The sequence below is a fragment of the Quercus robur genome, chromosome 12 (genome assembly GCF_932294415.1).
Source record: "Quercus robur chromosome 12, dhQueRobu3.1, whole genome shotgun sequence".
Classification (NCBI taxonomy): domain Eukaryota; kingdom Viridiplantae; phylum Streptophyta; class Magnoliopsida; order Fagales; family Fagaceae; genus Quercus; species Quercus robur.
In genome coordinates, this window is record NC_065545.1 from 37,337,805 (window position 1) to 37,358,782 (window position 20,978).

The 20,978-nt window shown below is 31.4% G+C and overlaps 3 protein-coding genes and 1 long non-coding RNA gene across 8 annotated transcripts in view; 3 read left to right on the forward strand and 1 right to left on the reverse strand.

The window, feature by feature from the left end:
• Positions 1-4,567: 4,567 nt before the first annotated feature.
• Positions 4,568-7,259, reverse strand: LOC126710149 (uncharacterized). 2 transcript variants are annotated; one of them, XR_007649582.1, is made up of 3 exons: positions 7,182-7,259; positions 5,976-6,037; positions 4,568-4,761 (listed from the first exon to the last, which is right to left on the reverse strand). It is a non-coding gene; the product is annotated as an uncharacterized LOC126710149 (long non-coding RNA). The 2 variants fall into 2 exon arrangements; XR_007649581.1 differs by lacking the exon at positions 4,568-4,761 and having other exon boundaries at positions 5,791-6,037.
• Positions 7,260-9,220: 1,961 nt separating this feature from the next.
• Positions 9,221-20,978, forward strand: part of LOC126708751 (disease resistance protein At4g27190-like) — a 37,495-nt gene continuing 25,737 nt past the window's right edge. The window contains exon 1 of one of the 2 annotated variants that reach the window (XM_050408672.1): positions 9,221-9,275. The gene's annotated coding sequence lies outside the window, so the exon portion shown is untranslated. Of the gene's footprint in view, positions 9,276-11,486; positions 11,542-20,978 lie in introns of those variants that run through there. The other variant, XM_050408673.1, reaches the window with a different exon arrangement.
• Positions 12,217-15,574, forward strand: LOC126708467 (disease resistance protein At4g27190-like). Its single transcript, XM_050408262.1, has one exon. It carries the CDS (start codon positions 12,217-12,219, stop codon positions 15,229-15,231), a length of 3,015 nt encoding a protein of 1,004 aa, XP_050264219.1. The 3' UTR covers positions 15,232-15,574.
• The window catches only part of LOC126708752 (uncharacterized), a 43,267-nt gene continuing 41,301 nt past the window's right edge, over positions 19,013-20,978 (forward strand). The window contains exons 1-3 of one of the 3 annotated variants that reach the window (XM_050408675.1): positions 19,014-19,390; positions 20,517-20,644; positions 20,769-20,840. In XM_050408675.1, the coding sequence (XP_050264632.1) occupies positions 19,135-19,390; positions 20,517-20,644; positions 20,769-20,840 (456 nt within the window). In that variant the 5' untranslated portion in view covers positions 19,014-19,134. Of the gene's footprint in view, positions 19,391-20,516; positions 20,645-20,768; positions 20,841-20,978 lie in introns of all 3 variants that reach the window. The other 2 variants (XM_050408674.1, XM_050408676.1) reach the window with 2 other exon arrangements.

Genomic DNA, 20,978 nt, shown 5'->3' on the forward strand with positions numbered 1-20,978 from the left:
ATTGTATTGGATTTTTTGGGCCTAAATCCTTTAACCCTTTGGGTTTAGGAACCAAATTGTGACCTTACAATAATCATCCAAATATTTCCTAGTTTAATACGCTAATAAAGAGACAATATTTTATGGGAAAATTTTGTTACACTCATTTTATTGTATACTCTGTCCACATTTCTCTTAAAATTGTGTTTTGAGAATATGATTTCATTTAAAATTGTGAAATCATGAAATCGTGTTTTTAAAGGAAATGTGTATAAAGTATACAATAGACAATGTGATAATCATTATACTTGTATTTTATGAATAATGGCTGGTCCTTAGTGTTTAGAAAGAATAAAAATTTGATTCTCAACCAAAAAAAAAAAAAAAAAGAATAAAAGTTCTTTGATACTTTCTCTTACATTTATTTTATTACTAACATCAAATACGTACAAATAAAAGAAAAAAATATATATAAAAACACCATATGCTAGGAGAGAAAAAAAAAAAATCTCATGAAAAATCTATCCAAAAAAGAAAAGAAAAGAGAGCATCAATTCAAGGAATCTGCCTCAAACTAAGGAGGAGCATCAATACAAATTGAGAAACCAAAAATTCAAAGCTCTACAATAATCCATCTCAAAGTCAAATAAAGCCGTTTAGGAGAAAACCAAATCTAGAAGAGAGAGCCCACCTTAAATGCTTGATAGCTATGAGGAGGAACTCATTCAGTTCTAGAACTCTAGCCTTGAGATCTCAAACATGTTAGCGCAAAGGAGCTTCGATTTGATGGAAAAATTTGAAGGTGAAAATGAAAAGGAAAACTTTTTTTTTTTTTTTTTTTTTATATAAGATAGAAAATTGAGTGAAGATGAATTTTTTCTTAATCGACAAAAATGTCCATATGTACGTGCACATGGGCTCCCTCAAGTTGCCTTTATTTATTTATTTATTCTTTCTGCCTTGGGCAGTAATGTTACCTTTTGTTTATTTTTTTTTATTTTTTTTTTAATTTTCTATGCCTAGGCATGCCCTTTTTTTGTCTTGATTAACGTTGCCTCTCTTTCATTTTTTTTTTTTTTTTTTTTTATAAACTAGTCATGATTTTTTTTGGACATGATTTTTATTTTTTAATAAATTTCAGTGATTGTTCTTTTTTTTTTTTTTTTATTTATGGTTATTTGTCACTTTTTTGTTTTAATTGAGCCTCATTCTTTAATAAGGATATATGAGTAAATTTATTCAAACTAATTTTTTTCATCCCTCCACTTTTTCACTCTCAACTAAACAAAATGGAGAGAAAATAAAATCTCTTCCATCCTCCTACTATTTTTTTTTTTTTTAGGGCCTAGGCGTGATATATATAAATATAAATAAATAAATAAATAAATATATATATATATATATATTTTAATAAACTAGATAAAGCATAGCATTTATTGTTGCTATGCTCCAGTTAAACCACATCAGCATCTATGTCATTATCATTTTTTTTTCCCAATTTTTTATACAAATTTTTTAACATTTAAAGTTAATTAAAAACTCTATTATATTTCAATCAAAATATCATATTTATCTTATTTTTAACTATTTTTATTTATTATTAAATTTTCAATTCCATTTTAATTTTTCATTTCCCCACTACTTTCTACCTTATCTTTCTTCAACCTTTCTCATTCCATTTTAACTTTTCATATCCCCACTACTTTCTACCTTAATATCACTATTATTCTATCCTTTTATCTTCCTTTATTTTTGACTCTTCTTATTCTTATCCTCATACTATAAATTTGTCATCCCCTCTCTCATTCCATGCATAATTTTTTATTTTTCCACACATAAAAGGTTCTCTCTCTCTCTCTCTCTCTCTCTCTTTATTTTTCTTCAATTTTTGGTATATTTATTTTTCTTGCATCTCTACTTTAGGATGATAAACTTTTGTATTAATTCTTTAAAATTCTCCTTTGGATTGATATGATTTAGTTTTTTGTTTTATGTTGTTATCTTTTTTATTCTCATTGATTGTTAAATGTTATACTATTGCATTATAAAGATAGTATATAGAAATATAATGTTATTTTATTGCATAGCATAACTAAAATAATTTGGTGTTTATTGCTATACATTTCATTTTTACTATTTTTCTTCTCATCTTATTTTATTCAACATTTAAATTTAGCAACATCCACCATATTATTAACTTATTTATATTTTGTCTCATTTTTTTTTTTTATAAATTAAACATATAATATTTTTTTTTAAATTCAATAAATAAAAATTGCTCTTATAGAGTATTCCCATGAAATGTTACAATGCATCAATGGAAAAATAAAATACAGAACAAATACCAATTTAGAAACACTAAATTTATATATATATATATATATATATATATATGAAACCAAACATAATATAAAAAAACTAATAGTTATGGATATACTAACTTAATGGAAGCAAGACGGAGTGAAAAAATAAAAAAATAAACGTTATAGTACATATTTAGTACATTAGAATTATCAACAAAATTTGGAAAAACAATAAGATGTCAACAGGGAGAGAGAGAGAGAGAGAGAGAGAGATTTATGGGTAACAAAGTGTAGATGGAGAAAGGGAAAAAAAAAAAATCAAACATCAATTTGTAATTGTTAATTAGAAAACAAAGAGCTTGACGGGAGGAGTAAAGAATAAAATAGAGAAAACCTTACAGAGGACATCAAAAACTTTACTTCTACTTTTATTTTGGTCAATTTTTTTTTTCTTGCATCTCTACTTTAAGTTGATTAATTTTTGTATTCTTCAGAATTCTACTTTGGGTTGATACAATTTTTTTTTTCGTAGCCTATTTTTGTGTTTTAAGTTGTTATCTTATTTATTATCTTTGATTGTTAAATGTTATTCTATTACATTATAAATATAGTATATAATAATATAATGTTATTCCATTACATAGCATAGCTAAAATAATTTGGTGTTTATTGCTATACATTTCATTTTTACTATTTTTCTTTTCATCTTATTTTATTCAATATTTAAATTCTGCCATATCCTCCATATTATTAATTTATTTATATTTTATATCATTTTTTATTTAAAAAATTAAAAATATAATATTTTACTTAAATTCAAATAAATAAATAAATTTCTTATAAATTCTTCCCATAAAACGTTACAATGCATGAATAGAAAGATACAATACAAAACACATGCTATTTTAGAAACACTAAATTTATAATAATAATAATAATAATAATAATAATAATATCAAACCATACATATCATAAAACAAACTAATAGTTATGGATATACTAACTCCATGCCATCAAAATGGAATAAAATAAAAAATAAAAATAAACGTTACAATGCATATTTAGTACATTAGAATTATCATCAAATTTGATAAAACAATAGGATGTTAACGAAAAGGGAAAGAAAGAGATTAGTAAAAGATATCAAGTGTCAATTAAATAAATTAATTAGTAACTATTAATTGGAAACTAAAGAGGATGACAGGAGTAAAAAATTAATTAAATATGACCTTATGAATGTCATCAAAAGCTTTACAGTGCAATTAAATAAATCGTTAAATTCACTTAATTGAATCATATAATCAACAATTAAATACAATCATACAAAATTTAAACTTAAAACTAATCAGACTCTAATCTAGAAAACCATATTTATTATCAAAACTAAAAGGAAGATGTTCTTCAGTAATAATAGAAATATATAAGAAATAAAGATGGAAAAGTTCAAAATCCCATTTTTGACATTTCATTTAACATTATTTATAAATAATAAAAATAAAAAATAAAATCCTTAAATGCTTATATTCTTCACACATCATGACTTTTAAAAATCTAATGAAAGGTTCTAAGATTTTATCTCTCATGTAATGCCTCTATTATGAAAATCATCAGCCAGTAAAATATGATAATAGCAAAAAAAGTTACAAATGAGATCATGAAAAAACTAATTAGCCACTATTATTATGGAATAAATGTTTTTTTTTTAATGTATCTAAGGAAATGAAATGTATAGAGTTTACTTATTAAGGCATATTTAAAGATTCACATTAAAAAAATATGTAAAGGTTTTTTTGAAAAATAAAGTATATGTAAGGTTTTTATTAACTTAAAAGACAATGAAAAACCAATTGTTATTAACTACAATCATCACTACTCTATAAATCTCACACAACACTATATTTAATATCCTAAACAACTTATAAATTACAACCAAAATCAATCATACAATTACACAATCAAAGCATGAACATGTAACATGAATTACCTTCTGAATTATTGCTTAAAGTTTTCACAATTATTGAAAGAGAATCACTAAATTTAATTTTTAGGAAACATCAAGACAAGGTGTCACGCCCCAAACTCGATACCCGGATTTGTGACCATAACCGGCATGCTAATATCAAGCCTAAACTTGATATTAACAAAAACCAACTTAACTTTTACAAAACTTTTACCAAAAGCTTCCCCCTTACTTTTCATCCTTGTTTCCTTACTTAAATGGTATAACTTTTCACTTGATATTCATAGCATCTACATTGTACTCAAAGATTGACATAATCCACCAATTGTTCAAATTCGGAATTTCACATAATACATCTCTTAATACTTTAAGGTATACACTTTCATTAGATCCTAAAATACACAATGCTACAAATCTAAACATCATATTGCTAATTTAGGATCTATACATATAAAACTAAAATCAGCTCATTCCAAAACTCGACTAAGGCTCTCTCTGCTCCAAAATAAAACCTGCTAACTGAAAGAGTGGAAGGGGTGAGCTATACAACTCAGTAAAGGTAAGATATATGAAAATTTAATAAGGATGCATGTAAATCAGATCATTTCATTCTATGAATATTCGAATAGGAGAACATCTTTTGATGCATAGTATTTTATACTATTCATATTAATAACTTATACGCTCTTCATAGAAAATAATTGTTCTCTTTTTTCTTATCAAGTTAATATTACCAAAACCTTTCAGGTTAAACTTCTTTCATTTCCTACAAAGTCACTATATGTATATTCTCATTACAAAATAATCATTTTAACTTAAATCAGATAATCGGCAACTTTGTATTAAACTAGAAACATCTTGACCCAATAAGAAAACCTTTCTTTATAAACATTTTTCCCGAAAAAATATTATAACTTTCATAGTCATAAAACTTAACATATCATAAAGAACAGATATCTGATAACTTTTAAACATAACTTGTACTTTCATCGGAAGTTTTATCTTTATAGCACAATAGAACTTCAGAAACTTTTATCTTTAATGAACAGCTTTTCTTTTCATCAGAAACTTCTTCTTGCCATGAGAGCTTTTACTTTTCACAATGCATATAAACAAAATAATTCTCTTATGATTAATAATATAACATAGTTGTTCATAAATAACTTATTGGTTAGTCCAAATCTGATAAGTCTGTACTTATTTGGGAGGTTTCTAGCACCACAATGCTAGGCATCTAGCATTCCCCACAATGCCAGGTATTCCCGGGATTACATCGTAATACATATCTTTCAACCATGGGGGTAGGTTGACTTCGTCCACAAGTTGACCGTAACCAACAAGGGCAGGTACAGCAGAGCCAGTCCCACTTAATGACCAATCATATAACATTTTCTATGAAAAGCCAGTAATTAACCCTTACTGACAGAGTTCAGATCACCAGAGGACATAACCTGAAAATCTTTCATACTTATACATCATCCTGAAATTTCTTATTTTGCATAAGATTTCATAATAATAGCATTTCCATTCTTTTCTTTAAACATCATGTTCGTGGAAATTAGTAATGGCATCAATATGCTTAAATCATATACATAAGGTTTCGAAAGTTCATGAACATATCTTTGTCAGAATAATGATTATATGTCATATCTCTAACCAAAAACCTTTTAATGCATAATATACTTTAAAATAACCTCATGACTTACCAAATACCCATATAACTTATCCCTTACCTGAAAGCAGAGGAACCGAGAGCCTAAAGTCGAAAGAGCTTAGACTTGGATACTGGTAACACCTAAACCAAATATCAAAACTTATTACTATCCATAATTCATTATCATAAGCTTACACATTCATCTCAAAGTCTATCTTGTAGAATCAAGGAAATCCTAATCCCACCTCAACGAGGGTCCCACAAACACAAAATACATTCATCATACAACATGTTGAACAAAACAGCTTCATAAATACAACCGTTGCATGGTTTAGAACCCCTCCTTTGAGTACTAAATCTCAAACCAAGTTACACGAAATTAATCTATGATCTAAACATACCAAAAGATAAACATATTAAATTATAGCTCAAAACATTCACCCTAACTTTAGAATTAAATCCTCAAAGTCAGAGTTATCCTTTACCTTTGATTGCTCATTTCAACAGCATATGCCTCATTTGTAAAATATAAATGGGCTGTCCATACACATCAAAATGCCATGAAGTTTTACAAAACCACTCCCCTGTATGTCCAGTATATACCATAAAATTTTTCGGAGTCAAAACATAAAACCATGATTTATTAAAAATCATACAAGATAACATGCTCAAATCTATCCTGACAGAGTTTCAGGCAATATAGAAATTAAACTATTATTTTTATATTGATTCAAATGCTGTGAGACCACTTCCATAACAACCACATGTGTCTTAGATTCCATAGAAAATATCCCTAGCATCCAAATTCACTATATACAATTTAATATATAATTTACCATGCATGAACACAGAATCTGTCACAGTAACAGTTTTGCAACGTTTTATTGTAAATTCATAAACAATTATCAAACGATGGTATTTTCATTTGGGGATTTTTATATACTCATTAGACATGTTATAAAACACTTACATACAGTCATTTAACCATTTAGAGCAAAAATACACACAACAAAAATCCCAACAGCAGCATCAAAAATACTCATCCTAACTTTTTCTTACTTCCTTAATCATATAAAATCATTAATTAGTAAAAAACCCTAATCTACCTTCAACAAATCACCAACACAATTTCAAAGCTTCTTAAAACACTACATATATATATATATATATATATATATAGATTTACAAGTTCATGATTTCCTAATTTCACAAACCACAAAAACCATTACTAAAAATTCCTTGAAGAAATCATGGATTTTAAGGTGAGAGTAGCTAGAATCCTTACCAAATTTATGGTTCTTGAGAGGAAATAGAAATAAATCACTCTTGCATGAAAGGATGTCCCTTTCCTAGTGGCTGGACCAATGGCGGTTCTAAGAATATTTTTTAGGGGGTCAATAAGAAACATAAAACCAAAAAAAAACAAAAAAAAACCGAAATACATAAAGTTTTACAATTACTTTCTATGATGTTTCATTTATTGAAATTGTTAAATGATTTATTCATTATAAATCTTACGAGCTATATTTTTTTCAGTATATACAGCTAAACAATCATTGATCCATTGATCTCTCATTGATCCATTGGACTTATTAATTTTTTTCCCATATTTTAATTCAAATTGGTTTGTTATTGAGTTTTTTTTTTTTTTTTGGTTTAAAAATGCTAAGATATTGTTAAGAGGATCATATTCAAACTTATTTTAGCTAGGTTTAAAAAAAAAACCCATCAAGGTGTTCAAAATTTTATTTTAGGGAGGTCAAATTTTTTTCTTTTTTTGGGTGTGCGGGGCCAATAGGGGGTTCATTTGAACCCCCTGGGCTCCAAGTGGAGCCGCCTATGGGCTGGACCCAAAAGTATGAGAGGTAGAGAGCTTGAGAGAGTTTTCTTTCTTTTTGATGTTGGACCCGTAGGAATGCAAGAGAGAGTGTTCTTGATTGTTGTAGTTGTTTTGAAAGACTCAAAGAAGAGATAAGATGGAGACTTATCTTTCTTTTGGTGTGTGAACCCGTGGACTTGAGAGAAAGACTCAAGGGAGCTTCCTAGCACTTTCCTTAAGGGAAAAAGAGAGCAAAGTTAGGTAAGAAATTCAGATTTGTTGTTTACCCGTGGAAACAAGAGAGGGAGATGGCTTCTTGGGTGTTCTATTTGTTTGAGGAAGTCAAGGAAGAGGTGAGGTGGAGCTTGGTGATTGCATGTCCAAGTCTTGGTCTTTGGGTTTGTTCACATGCATGAAACTTTGGCTTTACATGTGTTGAATTTCAATTGATATGCCTAATTAAAACACCAACTATGTATCTAATAACTTAAACCACTTAATATAGTTTTGTACATACTTAGTGTGTGTCTATATATATATATATATATATATATAATACAAAAGGCCATTCAATTATTTATAATCTTTACAATTCTTATTCAAAGGTATTATAAAATAATATACTTATTAAATACTCTTCTATTAATTATAAAAAAAAGAAGGTTGTTTCAAATAATAATTAACCATTAAAACACATAGTTTAATTATAAAGTTGGGTCGGGGTGTTACACAAGGTATAAGAATTTTAATTTTTAACTTCCATAAAAAATTACTACCCACATTATTTCAACCCTTATGGAAAAGAAGGTATACATGTAGCATGCAAAACGTGTTTAATTGACTTCAAGATGTAAAAATTAGTCAACCGACTATGGTAGAATTAAGGTTTCAAAATTTAAATAAAAAAATTCTACAATAATAAAAAATTATTTTGTGATAAATATGATTATGAAATGTATTACTTTTCATTAAAATAGTTCAAATTACAAAATAATAATAATAATAAAGCCACCCATAAAAAATAGTCACACGCAACGCGCGGGTACGCGATTAGTGATTTATCTACTCTACCATTTTATAAAAAGAAAAATTATATTTTTATTTTGGTACATTAGGCAGAAAACTGAAAAACATAATATGCATTGTCAAATTATAAATAGAAATAGATGGTAAAGTAAATATGAAAAAGATATAAAAAATAATGTGTCAAAATAAAAATTTTAAAACGTAAATGCCCTAAGAGGACCAAAAGTACACTTTAGTAAAAAAAGAAATAAAAGAGAGTAGTTTGCATAAATATAGAAAAAAAATTACTAATAAAAAAAAGTAAAAACAAATTAAAGTTTAGGGGGGCATTAGCATTATTTTAAATTTGCACTTAACTTCTTATTTTAAAAGTCGAAGCCGGAGGATTTTTTTTAAAAGCCAGGGGACCATGGCCCTCTAAACATTTTCCAACCCCAAAACACGCGTGAAACCCAACGAGTCATTCTGTAACCCAATTATTGAGGTCATGGGACCCAAATTTGGACCCATGCTCGATAATTTATGTGAGAGAAGGTAATCCTATCAACAACGAGTGATTGTGTGTCTTTTCATTCTGTTTCTTTACATCATTCTGTTTCTGTGGTTCTTTCATTCTTTGGCTGTCAATTATTTTAAGCTTCCAGCATCTCCCATAGCAAAATTTTCACAGAAATACCAAAAAAAAAAAAAAAAAAAATCCAAGAAACGCAACAATCCAGCATAATCAGATCAGATAGAGAGAAAGATCTAGAGACCTAGATCAGATAAGAGAAAAACCAAAAAAAAAAAAAAGAAAAACAAAAAAAAAACCGAAATACATAAAGTTTTACAATTGCTTTCTATGATGTTTCATATATTGAAATTGTTAAATGATTTATTCATTATAAATCTTACGAGCTATATTTTTTCAGTATATACAGCTAAACAATCATTGATCCATTGATCTCTCATTGATCCATTGGACTTATTAATTTTTTTTCCCATATTTTAATTCAAATTGGTTTGTTATTGAGTTTTTTTTTTTTTTGGTTTAAAAATGCTAAGATATTGTTAAGAGGATCATATTCAAACTTATTTTAGCTAGGTTTTAAAAAAAAAAAAACCCATCAAGATGTTCAAAATTTTATTTTAGGGAGGTCAAATTTTTTTTTTTTTTTTTGGTGTGCGGGGCCAACAGGGGGTTCATTTGAACCCCCTGGGCTCCAAGTGGAGCCGCCTATGGGCTGGACCCAAAAGTATGAGAGGTAGAGAGCTTGAGAGAGTTTTCTTTCTTTTTAGTGTTGGACCCGTAGGAATGCAAGGGAGAGTGTTCTTGATTGTTGTAGTTGTTTTGAAAGAGTCAAAGAAGAGATAAGATGGAGACTTATCTTTCTTTTGGTGTGTGAACCCGTAGACTTGAGAGAAAGACTCAAAGGAGCTTCCTAGCACTTTCCTTAAGGGAAAAAGATAGCAAAGTTATGTAAGAAATTCAGATTTGTTATTTACCCGTGGAAACAAGAGAGGGAGATGGCTTCTTGGATGTTCTATTTGTTTGAGAAAGTTAAGGAAGAGGTGAGGTGGAGCTTGGTGATTGCATGTCCAAGTCTTGGTCTTTGGGTTTGTTCACATGCATGAAACTTTGGCTTTACATGTGTTGAATTTCAATCGATTGCATGTGGGTGGAATTTCTACTATAACATCTCATGCATCATATGCCTAATTAAAACACCAACTATGTATCTAATAATTTAAACCACTTAATATAGTTTTGTACATACTTAGTGTGTGTCTATATATATATATATATAATACAAAAGGCCATTCAATTATTTATAATCTTTACAATTCTTATTCAAAGATATTATAAAATAATATGCTTATTAAATACTCTTCTATTAATTATAAAAAAAAGAAGAAGGTTGTTTCAAATAATAATTAACCATTAAAACACATAGTTTAATTATAAAGTTGGGTCGGGGTGTTACACAAGGTATAAGAATTTTAATTTTTAACTTCCATAAAAAAAATACTACCCACATTATTTCAACCCTTATGGAAAAGAAGGTATACATGTAGCATGCAAAACGTGTTTAATTGACTTCAAGATGTAAAAATTAGTCAACCGGCTATGGTAGAATTAAGGTTTCAAAATTTAAATAAAAAAAATTCTACAATAATAAAAAATTATTTTGTGATAAATATGATTATGAAATGTATTACTTTTCATTAAAATAGTTCAAATTACAAAATAATAATAATAATAAGACCACCCATAAAAAAATAGTCACGCGCAACGCGCGTGTACGCGACTAGTGATTTATCTACTCTACCATTTTATAAAAAGAAAAATTATATTTTTATTTTTGTACATTAGGCAGAAAACTGAAAAACATAATATGCATTGTCAAATTATAAATAGAAATAGATGGTAAAGTAAATATGAAAAAGATATAAAAAATAATGTGTCAAAATAAAAATTTTAAAACGTAAATGCCCTAAGAGGACCAAAAGTACACTTTAGTAAAAAAAGAAATAAAAGAGAGTAGTTTGCATAAATATAGAAAAAAAAAATTACTAATAAAAAAAAAGTAAAAACAAATTAAAGTTTAGGGGGCATTAGCATTATTTTAAATTTGCACTTAACTTCTTATTTTAAAAGTCGAAGCCGGAGGATTTTTTTTAAAAGCCAGGGGACCATGGCTCTCCAAACATTTTCCTACCCCAAAACACGCGTGAAACCCAACGAGTCATTCTGTAACCCAATTATTGAGGTCATGGGACCCAAATTTGGACCCATGCTCGATAATTTATGTGAGAGAAGGTAATCCTATCAACAACGAGTGATTGTGTGTCTTTTCATTCTGTTTCTTTACATCATTCTGTTTCTGTGGTTCTTTCATTCTTTGGCTGTCAATTATTTTAAGCTTCCAGCATCTCCCATAGCAAAATTTTCCCAGAAATACCCCAAAAAAAAAAAAAAAAAAATCCAAGAAACGCAACAATCCAGCATAATCAGATCAGAGAGAGAGAAAGATCTAGAGACCTAGATCAGATAAGAGAGAGAGCGTAATGGTGTAGATCTTTATCAGCGACCCACTAACAAACACTTTCATTCATCTTCTTCCCCCACAACCCACTCCTATATCAACTGCTGATTACACTTTTTCACTTCAATGACTTTACTCACCCACCTGCCCTGAATCTGACTCACTCGCTCTCATCAATTGGTCAACACTTGTCATACTCCGAGTTCACTCGCAAAACCCAAACTATGTCCTCTTATCTTCAGTCCGTGATCGGACTCTCAGGTCATGGGACCCAAATTTGGACCAATGCTCGATAATTTATGTGAGAGAAGCTAATCCTCTCAACAACGAGTGATTGTGTGTCTTTTCATTCTGTTTCTTTACATCATTCTGTTTCTTCTGTGGTTCTTTCATTCTTTGGCTGTCAATTATTTTAAGCTTCCGGCATCTCCCATAGCAAAATTTTCGGCATGGAAGTGGTGGGCGCAGCTGTCGGTGCACTAGTGGCAACAACTAGCGAGCTTCTCTGTAGTTGTGTCATTTCTAAGACCAACACCACTTTCAATTTGCATTCAAATCTTGCTGCTGTTGAGAAGGAGATGAATAGCCTTAAGGATCGTTTTAAAGAAGTCAAACGTGAAACGGAAGCAGCAGAGAAAGAAGGAAACGAAATCAGAGCTCAAGTCGTAACTTGGCTTAAGGACGTGGAAACGCTTCAGCCTGGAGTCGATGCAAATCAAGTCGTAACTTCGCTTCAGGACGTGGAAACGCTTCAGCCTGGAGTCGATGCAAATCAAGGACAAATGGTCAACAACAAAAAGCCTTCTCGATGTTTCTTAAATTGCAGAAAACGATATAGAGCGAGCAGGGAAGTGGAAAAAACTCTGGTAGAGATCCAAAGGCTTCTTGATGTAGCTGACAAATTCAAGGATGGTGTGGTTTGTCCTACTAGAGTTCCCAGAGCAGTGGAGCATATTGCTGGACCTTCAATTCGGGATCAAACAACTGCATCAAAAAAATTAGGCGAGATTAGGAAGGCATTGGATGATGGATTCAAAAGGATTGGTATTTGGGGACTAGGAGGAGTTGGCAAGACTACTCTGGTGAAGAACTTGAATAATGAGCTCAAAAATGCATCTACACACCCTTTTGGCATTGTCATTTGGGTCACCGTTTCCAAGAATCCGGTCATTAAAAATGTCCAGACACGAATAGCTGAAAGATTAAATTTGCAGGTGGAAAATGAAGAAAGCGAGCAGGGAATGGCCAGTCGGCTTTATCAAAGGCTTGAGAAAGAAGAAAAATTTCTACTCATTCTAGATGATGTTTGGGCGAAAATTGATTTAGACACTTTGGGTGTCCCAGGGCCGGAAGTTCATAAAGGCTGTAAGATCATATTGACTTCTCGACTTATGGAAGTCTGTAGGGCTATGACAACCGATCTCGAAATCAAAATAGAAGTTTTAAATGATGTTGAAGCTTGGCAATTGTTTTGTCAAAAGGCAGGGGATGTGGCTCATCTAGAAGAAATTAAACCATTAGCAGAAGCAATTGTAAAAAAATGTTGCAGATTACCACTAGCCATCACCACCGTGGGAGCTGCCATGAGAAAAAAGACAAAGGTCGGGTTGTGGAAGCATGCGTTAAATCAGTTGCAAAGATCAGTGCCTTCTATAGAAGGAATTGAGGCTGAGGTCTATAAGCCGTTGAGGTTGAGTTACGACTCATTACAAGGTAACAACATAAAATCTTGTTTCTTATATTGCTGTCTATTTCCCGAGGACTCTGCAATTTCTATAAGGGAATTAGTACGCTACTGGCGGGCAGAAGGTTTGATAGGTGAAGGACAGAATTGGGAGGATATGGACGAAGGCATTTCTTTGATTGAAAATCTGAAGGACTCTTGTTTGTTGGAAGATGGTCCCAATGGGTGGACTGTGAAGATGCATGACGTTGTTCGGGACGTTGCTATATGGATTTCATCAACGTCTGAGGATGGGTGTAAATCCCTTGTTCGTTCGGGGATTGGGTTGAGTGAGATTTCTGTTGGAGAGTTTTCAAATTCAAATTCAAATTCTCTCGATAGAGTTTCTTTCATGGGTAACAACATAACAAGGCTACCTGATTGCATGATACAATGTTCAAAGGCCTCGGTTCTGCTACTCGGAGACAATCATGCCCTTGACACGGTTCCTGAGAAATTCCTGCAAGGGTTTGAAGCACTAAAGGTATTGGATCTCAGTAAAACCAGCATCCGGTCATTGCCTCATTCTCTACCTCAACTTAGAGATCTCCGTGTTCTTCTTCTTCGCTTTTGCAAGAATCTTGAAGAACTACCCTCACTGGGAACACTTACTAAACTTCGAGATCTTGATCTTTGTGGCACGTGTATCGCAAATTTGCCAAGAGGGATTGAAAACCTGAGTGAGCTAAGGCATTTAGACTTAGCCTTGACTTCCAAACTGAAAAGCATTCAACCTGGAATTATATCCAAGTTGTCTTGTTTAGAACGTCTAAATGTGTGGAATAGTGGCTTTTGTTTCCGTTTGAAGGGAGAGGAAGACGGACAGGCAACTTTTGAAGAGCTCAAATCATCCTTTAATCGAATACGTCATTTAGGAATCCAATTGAATGGGATCCCATGGGAAAAATCCGAAGATCTTTCCTGGATAAATAGAATGAGTCATCTTCTACTTCAGTTTTACCAAGCACAAGGAATGAGGGTCCTAATTGCATTTAATGAAAACACGTGTTCTATCAGGAATCTTAATCTTTCTCTCTCGCAAGAATGGATTGGGTGGTTCTGGGATAATTCAAGTTCTCTGCTATTAGAAGAATGTACAGGACTGGTTGAAATGCTTGAAGACTTCATTGAAAGTGATGCCAGCTTTGCTGGTTTAAAGTCACTTTCTATTATAAATTGTCCAACCAGTTTAGGGCGGGGAGGAGGTTGTGCTGCCCGCTGTGATCTACTACCAAACCTGGAGGAACTTCATCTCGAAAGTATGAAAAACCTAAATAGCATTTCAGAGCTAGCTGGTCATCTTGGGCTGAGATTTCATAGCCTAAGATCAATAAAAGTGGAATTCTGTCCTCAGATGAAATATCTTCTCTCCTGTGGTGACTTCATTCAGACTCTGCCAAACCTAGAAGTAATCAATGTAACCAATTGTAAGAACTTAGAAAAGCTCTTTAATAATGAATCAGGGCAGAACATATCTCCAGATCCTATGGTTCCAAAACTACGGATATTGGAATTGGAGAAACTTCCCAAATTCAAAACTCTTAGCAGACACGAGGAGACATGGCCGTGTCTGGAGCAGGTTGACGTGTCGGAGTGCAAAGGTCTCAGAAGGCTGCCTCTTACTAACCAAAATGCAGGTACCATAAAAGAAATAAAAGGAGAATCAGAATGGTGGGATGCTTTGGAGTGGGATGATGACCAAACCAAAACTAGTTTGCTGCCTTTTTTCCATCCTCGGTAGTTGGGTGGCTTCGGTCAAATAAGGGCTTTGGCCCAAAGTGGCCCTTTTGATTGTGTTTGAAAATTGAGTGAGTTTTTTTTTTTTTTTTTTTTTTTTTTTTTTTTTTTTTTTTTTTTTTTTTTTTTTTTTTTTTCAATTCGAGTTTGAGAGTATGTTCATTATTAGAGTGTGAGTACACCATTGCGTGTATTGGAAATTTGTAATAATTGAGTGTCATGTTTGTGAGTTAAGATTGAAAGAGTTTTGAGTTACCCATATTGGGTTTGAAATTGTGAGAGATTTATAGAGTTTGAAGTTTGTATCTGTATCTTTCATAAATGGATTTTTTTTCCTGGTGTGCCCATCGATGTCATGTAGGCATGAAGTTGAAGAAATGATAATGAAATTATGTTAATATATTTTAATTTCTTGTTTAAATGGATATATTTATACTTACTAAAAAATTAAAATGTTGGTAGATATTCAGAATTATGGTAAGTAATAAAACAATTTCAAGTATCCTTCTAGGCAGCCCTACTCCAACAAAATCTTGAGCACCACTCTTTTTACTTTTTCCTTTTCATGATTTCTTCTTCTTTTTTAAAGATCCATTAGGGAAAGAAAAACATTTATCTTCTTCTACAAGTTATATATCAGCTCATCTGTTTGATTTCAAGCTTAAAATGATTCGAATAGGCAATTTATTAATACTCTTCCCAAAAAATTTCTATCTTTTCTGGTATTTATGTTATGCTTTTGGAGCAATATAACTTTCCTGTACATGCAATTGTGTAGTCTGTGCTTTCCAGCTCTTTGCTGTCTGAACATAAATTCCAACTTGAATCTAAATAGAAGACCTCCTAATTTCCTGGAATTAGGTGATCTTCAGCAAATACAGAACACTGCTACATAATGCATAGCACCCAAAAAAAAAAAAAAAAAGAGAGAGCTTTTAAGCTGGTGTCTTTCACCTGCATAGTACAAAAAATGCATGACCAAACTATCAATTTGTTTATACAAATAAGCAGTACAAGATTACAGGCCTGGACAACTTTCCTAGAGAAAGATGATGGTCTATTTTGGCAAAATTTTTTGCCTTTTCACTCAATTTAAGAAAAAAAAATTGATAATTTTTTTTTTTTTTTTTGAAAATAAGCTAACATTTTAACTTTTTGTCATATATTTAGCATAAAAGCTACAAAAAAACTCTTTATCTCTTTAAAAAATACCATGCAAATAAGCTACCAAAAACTACAATATGCAAATAAGCTACCGAAAACTACCACATACCCAAACGCACACAAGATCAAATTAGTTTAAAATGCCATTTATATTAAAAAGAAAAAAAAGGTTGACTCATAGTTGTAGTTCCACAGGTTCATTAATAGGTATTATATTCATTGAAATCAGCTTATCAACTGATTAGATTAAAATGCCATTTATATTAGAACCTTTGCAGAATAAGATATTTTTAGAGCTTATGCCTAACTGTTCTAGTCATCCTATTCATTTAGACCATGCAATATCATCCTCATCTCATTACTCTGTTGTTAACATGTAAATGCCAATTCTTTATCACCTATCCTACTTCAGAAAATAAAAACCATTTTCACTGAATATACAGCACTGATGCTTGGGTACAAACAGATATACCTTCAAACATGTTTGAATATTTACTGTTTCATAGCATTGTTGAAAGCTTTAAGAAAAGCTTTCCTGAATCCACAAAACCATCAACCCTTTTCCCCTATAACTCATTAAAGGATGTTGCAGAAAGCTAGAGAGTAAAACTTGTAAGCACGTTTCAGTCCACAAGTGAAAAGATCAACTGGTTAAAGAATCTAGGAAATCCATGACAGAACAGGAAGAAATCCAATTAAACAAATTGTTACAGAAGGAAGATAAGAACCCACACATGAGATTGGTCAAGAATTTCATCTTTGATAAAATGTAAAAAGAGTGGTAGCAGAATATATTTAAATTAAAAGAATAAAGAAACAATGAGTGAGAGAATTTACAAGATGCTATTATGTATGTATTGAGAAAATATATAGACTGTTATTTACAAAGTTGAGTAGATGAAATCCCAAATACATAGCATCCATAGCTCTGCATCACTATTCTCTAAATTTCCACCCATCATATACACTATTAAGAGAAAAGGGACAAAGTGTAACTCAAAACTACCAGCAAGAAATAGGGAAATTAATTAAAATGTGACTAAAAAGAAATCCAAACAAGGTAGAATGAATTTCAATATATATATATATATATATACAACCTTCATTCAATATAACATCTTTACCAGATTGAAAGCCAATCAATATTCAATACTAGTAAGCTTAGTAACTTCATTTCTCATGTCCAACCAACCATTTAAACCAGACAAGGGACATACCTCTAATCAAACTCACCACCTTCATCTTTAAAATGATTCTTTATTTTCATGCCTTCTTTGTTACTATTTACAAACTTGAGTTGAGCCTCCATTCTTAAGCTCTTTCTATTAATTACAATCTCACGTGAGTCTTTGTTTTTGGGCTGTCACTAATATTTACAAAGCCCTTGGTTCCTACTAGCATCCAAGGCCATTACATTCAGTTTCTTTGCTAGCATTGTGAAATTCTGCCACCACAGCAGCACTGTCAGTCATAGAGTCAAGCAAGCTAGAGTTGCTCTTACATGAAAGCCTGCTGTTTCTCGTCATCTGGGCCAACTATGGTGGTTGTCTAAATCATTAGAGCCTAGTTTTTTAACTCATTCTCTACAAATTCATTGTATTGGGCTCTTTGAGCCTAAATCATTTAACCCTTTGGACTTAGAAACCAAATTTTGACCTTACAATAATCATCCGAATATTTCCTATGTTTTATATGCTAATAAAGAGACTATTTTATGGGAAAATTTGGTTACACTCATTTTATTGTATACTCTATCCACATTTCCCTTAAAATTGTGTTTTGAGAACATGATTTCATTTAAAATTATGAAATCATGAAATCGTGTTTTTAAAGGAAATGTGTATAGAGTATACAATAGACAATGTGATAATCATTATACTTGTATTTTATGAATAATGGTTGGTCCTTAGTGTTTAGAAAGAATAAAAATTTGATTCTCAACCAAAAAAAAAAAAAAAGAATAAAAGTTCTTTGATACTTTCTCTTACATTAATTTTATTACTAACATCAAATACGTACAAATAAAAGAAAAAAATATAAAAACACCATATGCTAGGAGAGATAAAAAAAAATCTCATGAAAAATCTATCCAAAAAAGAAAAGAAAAGAGAGCATCAATTCAAGGAATCCGCCTCAAACTAAGGAGGAGCATCAATACAAATTGAGAAACCAAAAATTCAAAGCTCTACAATAATCCATCTCAAAGTCAAATAAAGCCGTTTAGGAGAAAACCAAATCTAGAAGAGAGAGCCCACCTTAAATGCTCGATAGCTATGAGGAGGAACTCATTCAGTTCTAGAACAAAAAGGAGATAAAATAAAATCTCTTCCATCCTCTTACAATTTTTTATCCTTCCATTTTTTCATCCCTTCAACCAAACAATCCTTAAGACATATCTATATACCCAAACCATATATATAAATCTTTTTTGTTTTGTTTGATTGTTTGTAATTTTTTTTTTTTTTTTTTGGTGAAAAATTTAGATAGAAATGTAGAATAGTTGAGTGCTTTCAAAATAAGCATTACATATTAATTATTAGTATTAAATAATTAAAAAAAAAAAGAAAAAAAGAAGAAAAAAAAAGAAGAGAAACCTTTGAATTTTTTATTTTATTTTGTTTTCTTGTAGTTCCAGACTCAAAAAGCCGAAACTACGGACAGCTTCAAAATCACTTTTCCCTTTACCTTTCCCTCCCCATTTCCTTTTTCTCTTGCGACAATTCTCAGACTAAGAAACGAAGCCATGTCTTCCACTCGTAGTGGTCGTCATCATCGTCCTTCTTCATCTTCTCCTGTATCATCAAATTCATTACTGAAGTCTATAAAGGAACCCTCACACAACATTTTTCCCTCTAAGGACGAGTTCCTGAGACTCGTGGCGGTGCTCGCCATCGCTTCCTCTGTCGCCGTTTGTTGCAACATCTTCTTCACTCTCATCAACCGCCAACCAAAGCCCTTCTGCGATTCCCACAACTCTCACTCCCCAGATTCTATCTCCGGTACTTACTTCATGATAAATTGTTACTTGGGTTTCTGTTTATATACTTATATTGGATGTAATGTTTAATCTTTGTGGGTATTTCTCAATTCAATTGGTTACACAATGTGATTGATTTCCTATATGAATTTTTTTGAAAATATATTTATTTGTTTATTCAATTAGTGGGTTATCACTCAAAAATTCATTTCTATGGAACAAAGTGAGAGAATTTTTGTTTAGTAGCATGATTATCGAGGCAAGCCGAGTTGCGTGGTAGGCTGTTTGAGGAGCTGGACTTAGTTATCTTACTTAGTAGTAACCAGGCAATGAATAATGAATAACAAGCCTCTTATAGAGTACTTATAGTTTCATGAATGTTGCTCCAAACCCAAGCAAATCTATATTGGCACTTTTTGCAGTTTCATTAACTGGCGCATATATACATATATACATGCAACAACAACAAAAACTAAGCCTTAGTCCCAAAGCTTTGGTGTACAAGTTTGCAAAGTAGACTTTCAATGGGATATAGAACAACAACAAAATGGGTCTTAATGCGACAGATGCGTGTTGCAACTTTCTTGAAATGTACTCATCTAGTGTCATAAAAATAGGGTAAAAGTTAGGTACAATATGTTAGGTTCTCCAATTAAATTCAAACTCATAACTGCATCCATTTTAATTGTTATTGAAAAAAATATAACATTGTTTGTGCTTTATTGGTCAATACAACTATATGTTTGAATTTAATTGGGGAATCTAATGTACTGTATGTAAAGAATTGTACTTAAGTTTTGCTCATAAAAATAATATCTTGGTGTTCTACCATCTATCATATGCTTCAAAATAGTGGGATGAAGATCATGTCTTGAAGTTCCATCTACCATATAGGCCCCTGTTCCTTTAGGGCTGTATTATATTTGTATTCCTGCTTCATTTAATTGGTAGGACTCTCATGCCTATTCTATATAAACTCACGCCTGCATGCTTGTTTAGCCTGACCTCTAAACATGATCTTGTTTAATATTTCCTGTTGTGCAGTACCACTATCAGTATTAAATACACTGGTCCTGAGAAATAGGTTCTAGTCTGATCTTTACTACTTCTGTTAATGCTACATTTGAATCAATTTGGATAATTTACAGATTTCTGTGAGCCTTGTCCAAGTAATGGAGAATGTAACCAAGGCAAGTTGGAATGTGTTCGTGGTTATAGAAAGCATGGGAAGTTGTGTGTAGAGGATGGAGATATTAATGAAACAGCTAAGAAACTTGTGTGTCCTAAGAAACTTATTCATTCTGGTACACTTATGTGGTTGGTATAGAAAAATGCTTAATTTAACTTTGAATATCATGTATATCTTTCTAATTTGTAATTTATATATAATGAATTTGCAGCTGAAGTGGATAGAAATTCATCTTTGTGAAGCACAAGCTCAATTTTTATGCGATGGACTTGGGGCAGTTTGGGTCTGTCACCTTTGCGACCCTCTTAACTTCATTGCAATTGGTTCTATACTATTGTTACATGTGTATGTCAGTGAATGCAACATTCTTGAGTTTTGTTGCCCATATTTGTAGTTCTAACTTAATACCCATTGTCAGGTC

What these genes read in the sequence shown, in the direction of transcription:
- LOC126708467 (XM_050408262.1), top strand. Translation starts at nt 12,217, where the DNA reads ATGGAAGTGGTGGGCGCAGCTGTCGGTGCACTAGTGGCAACAACTAGC.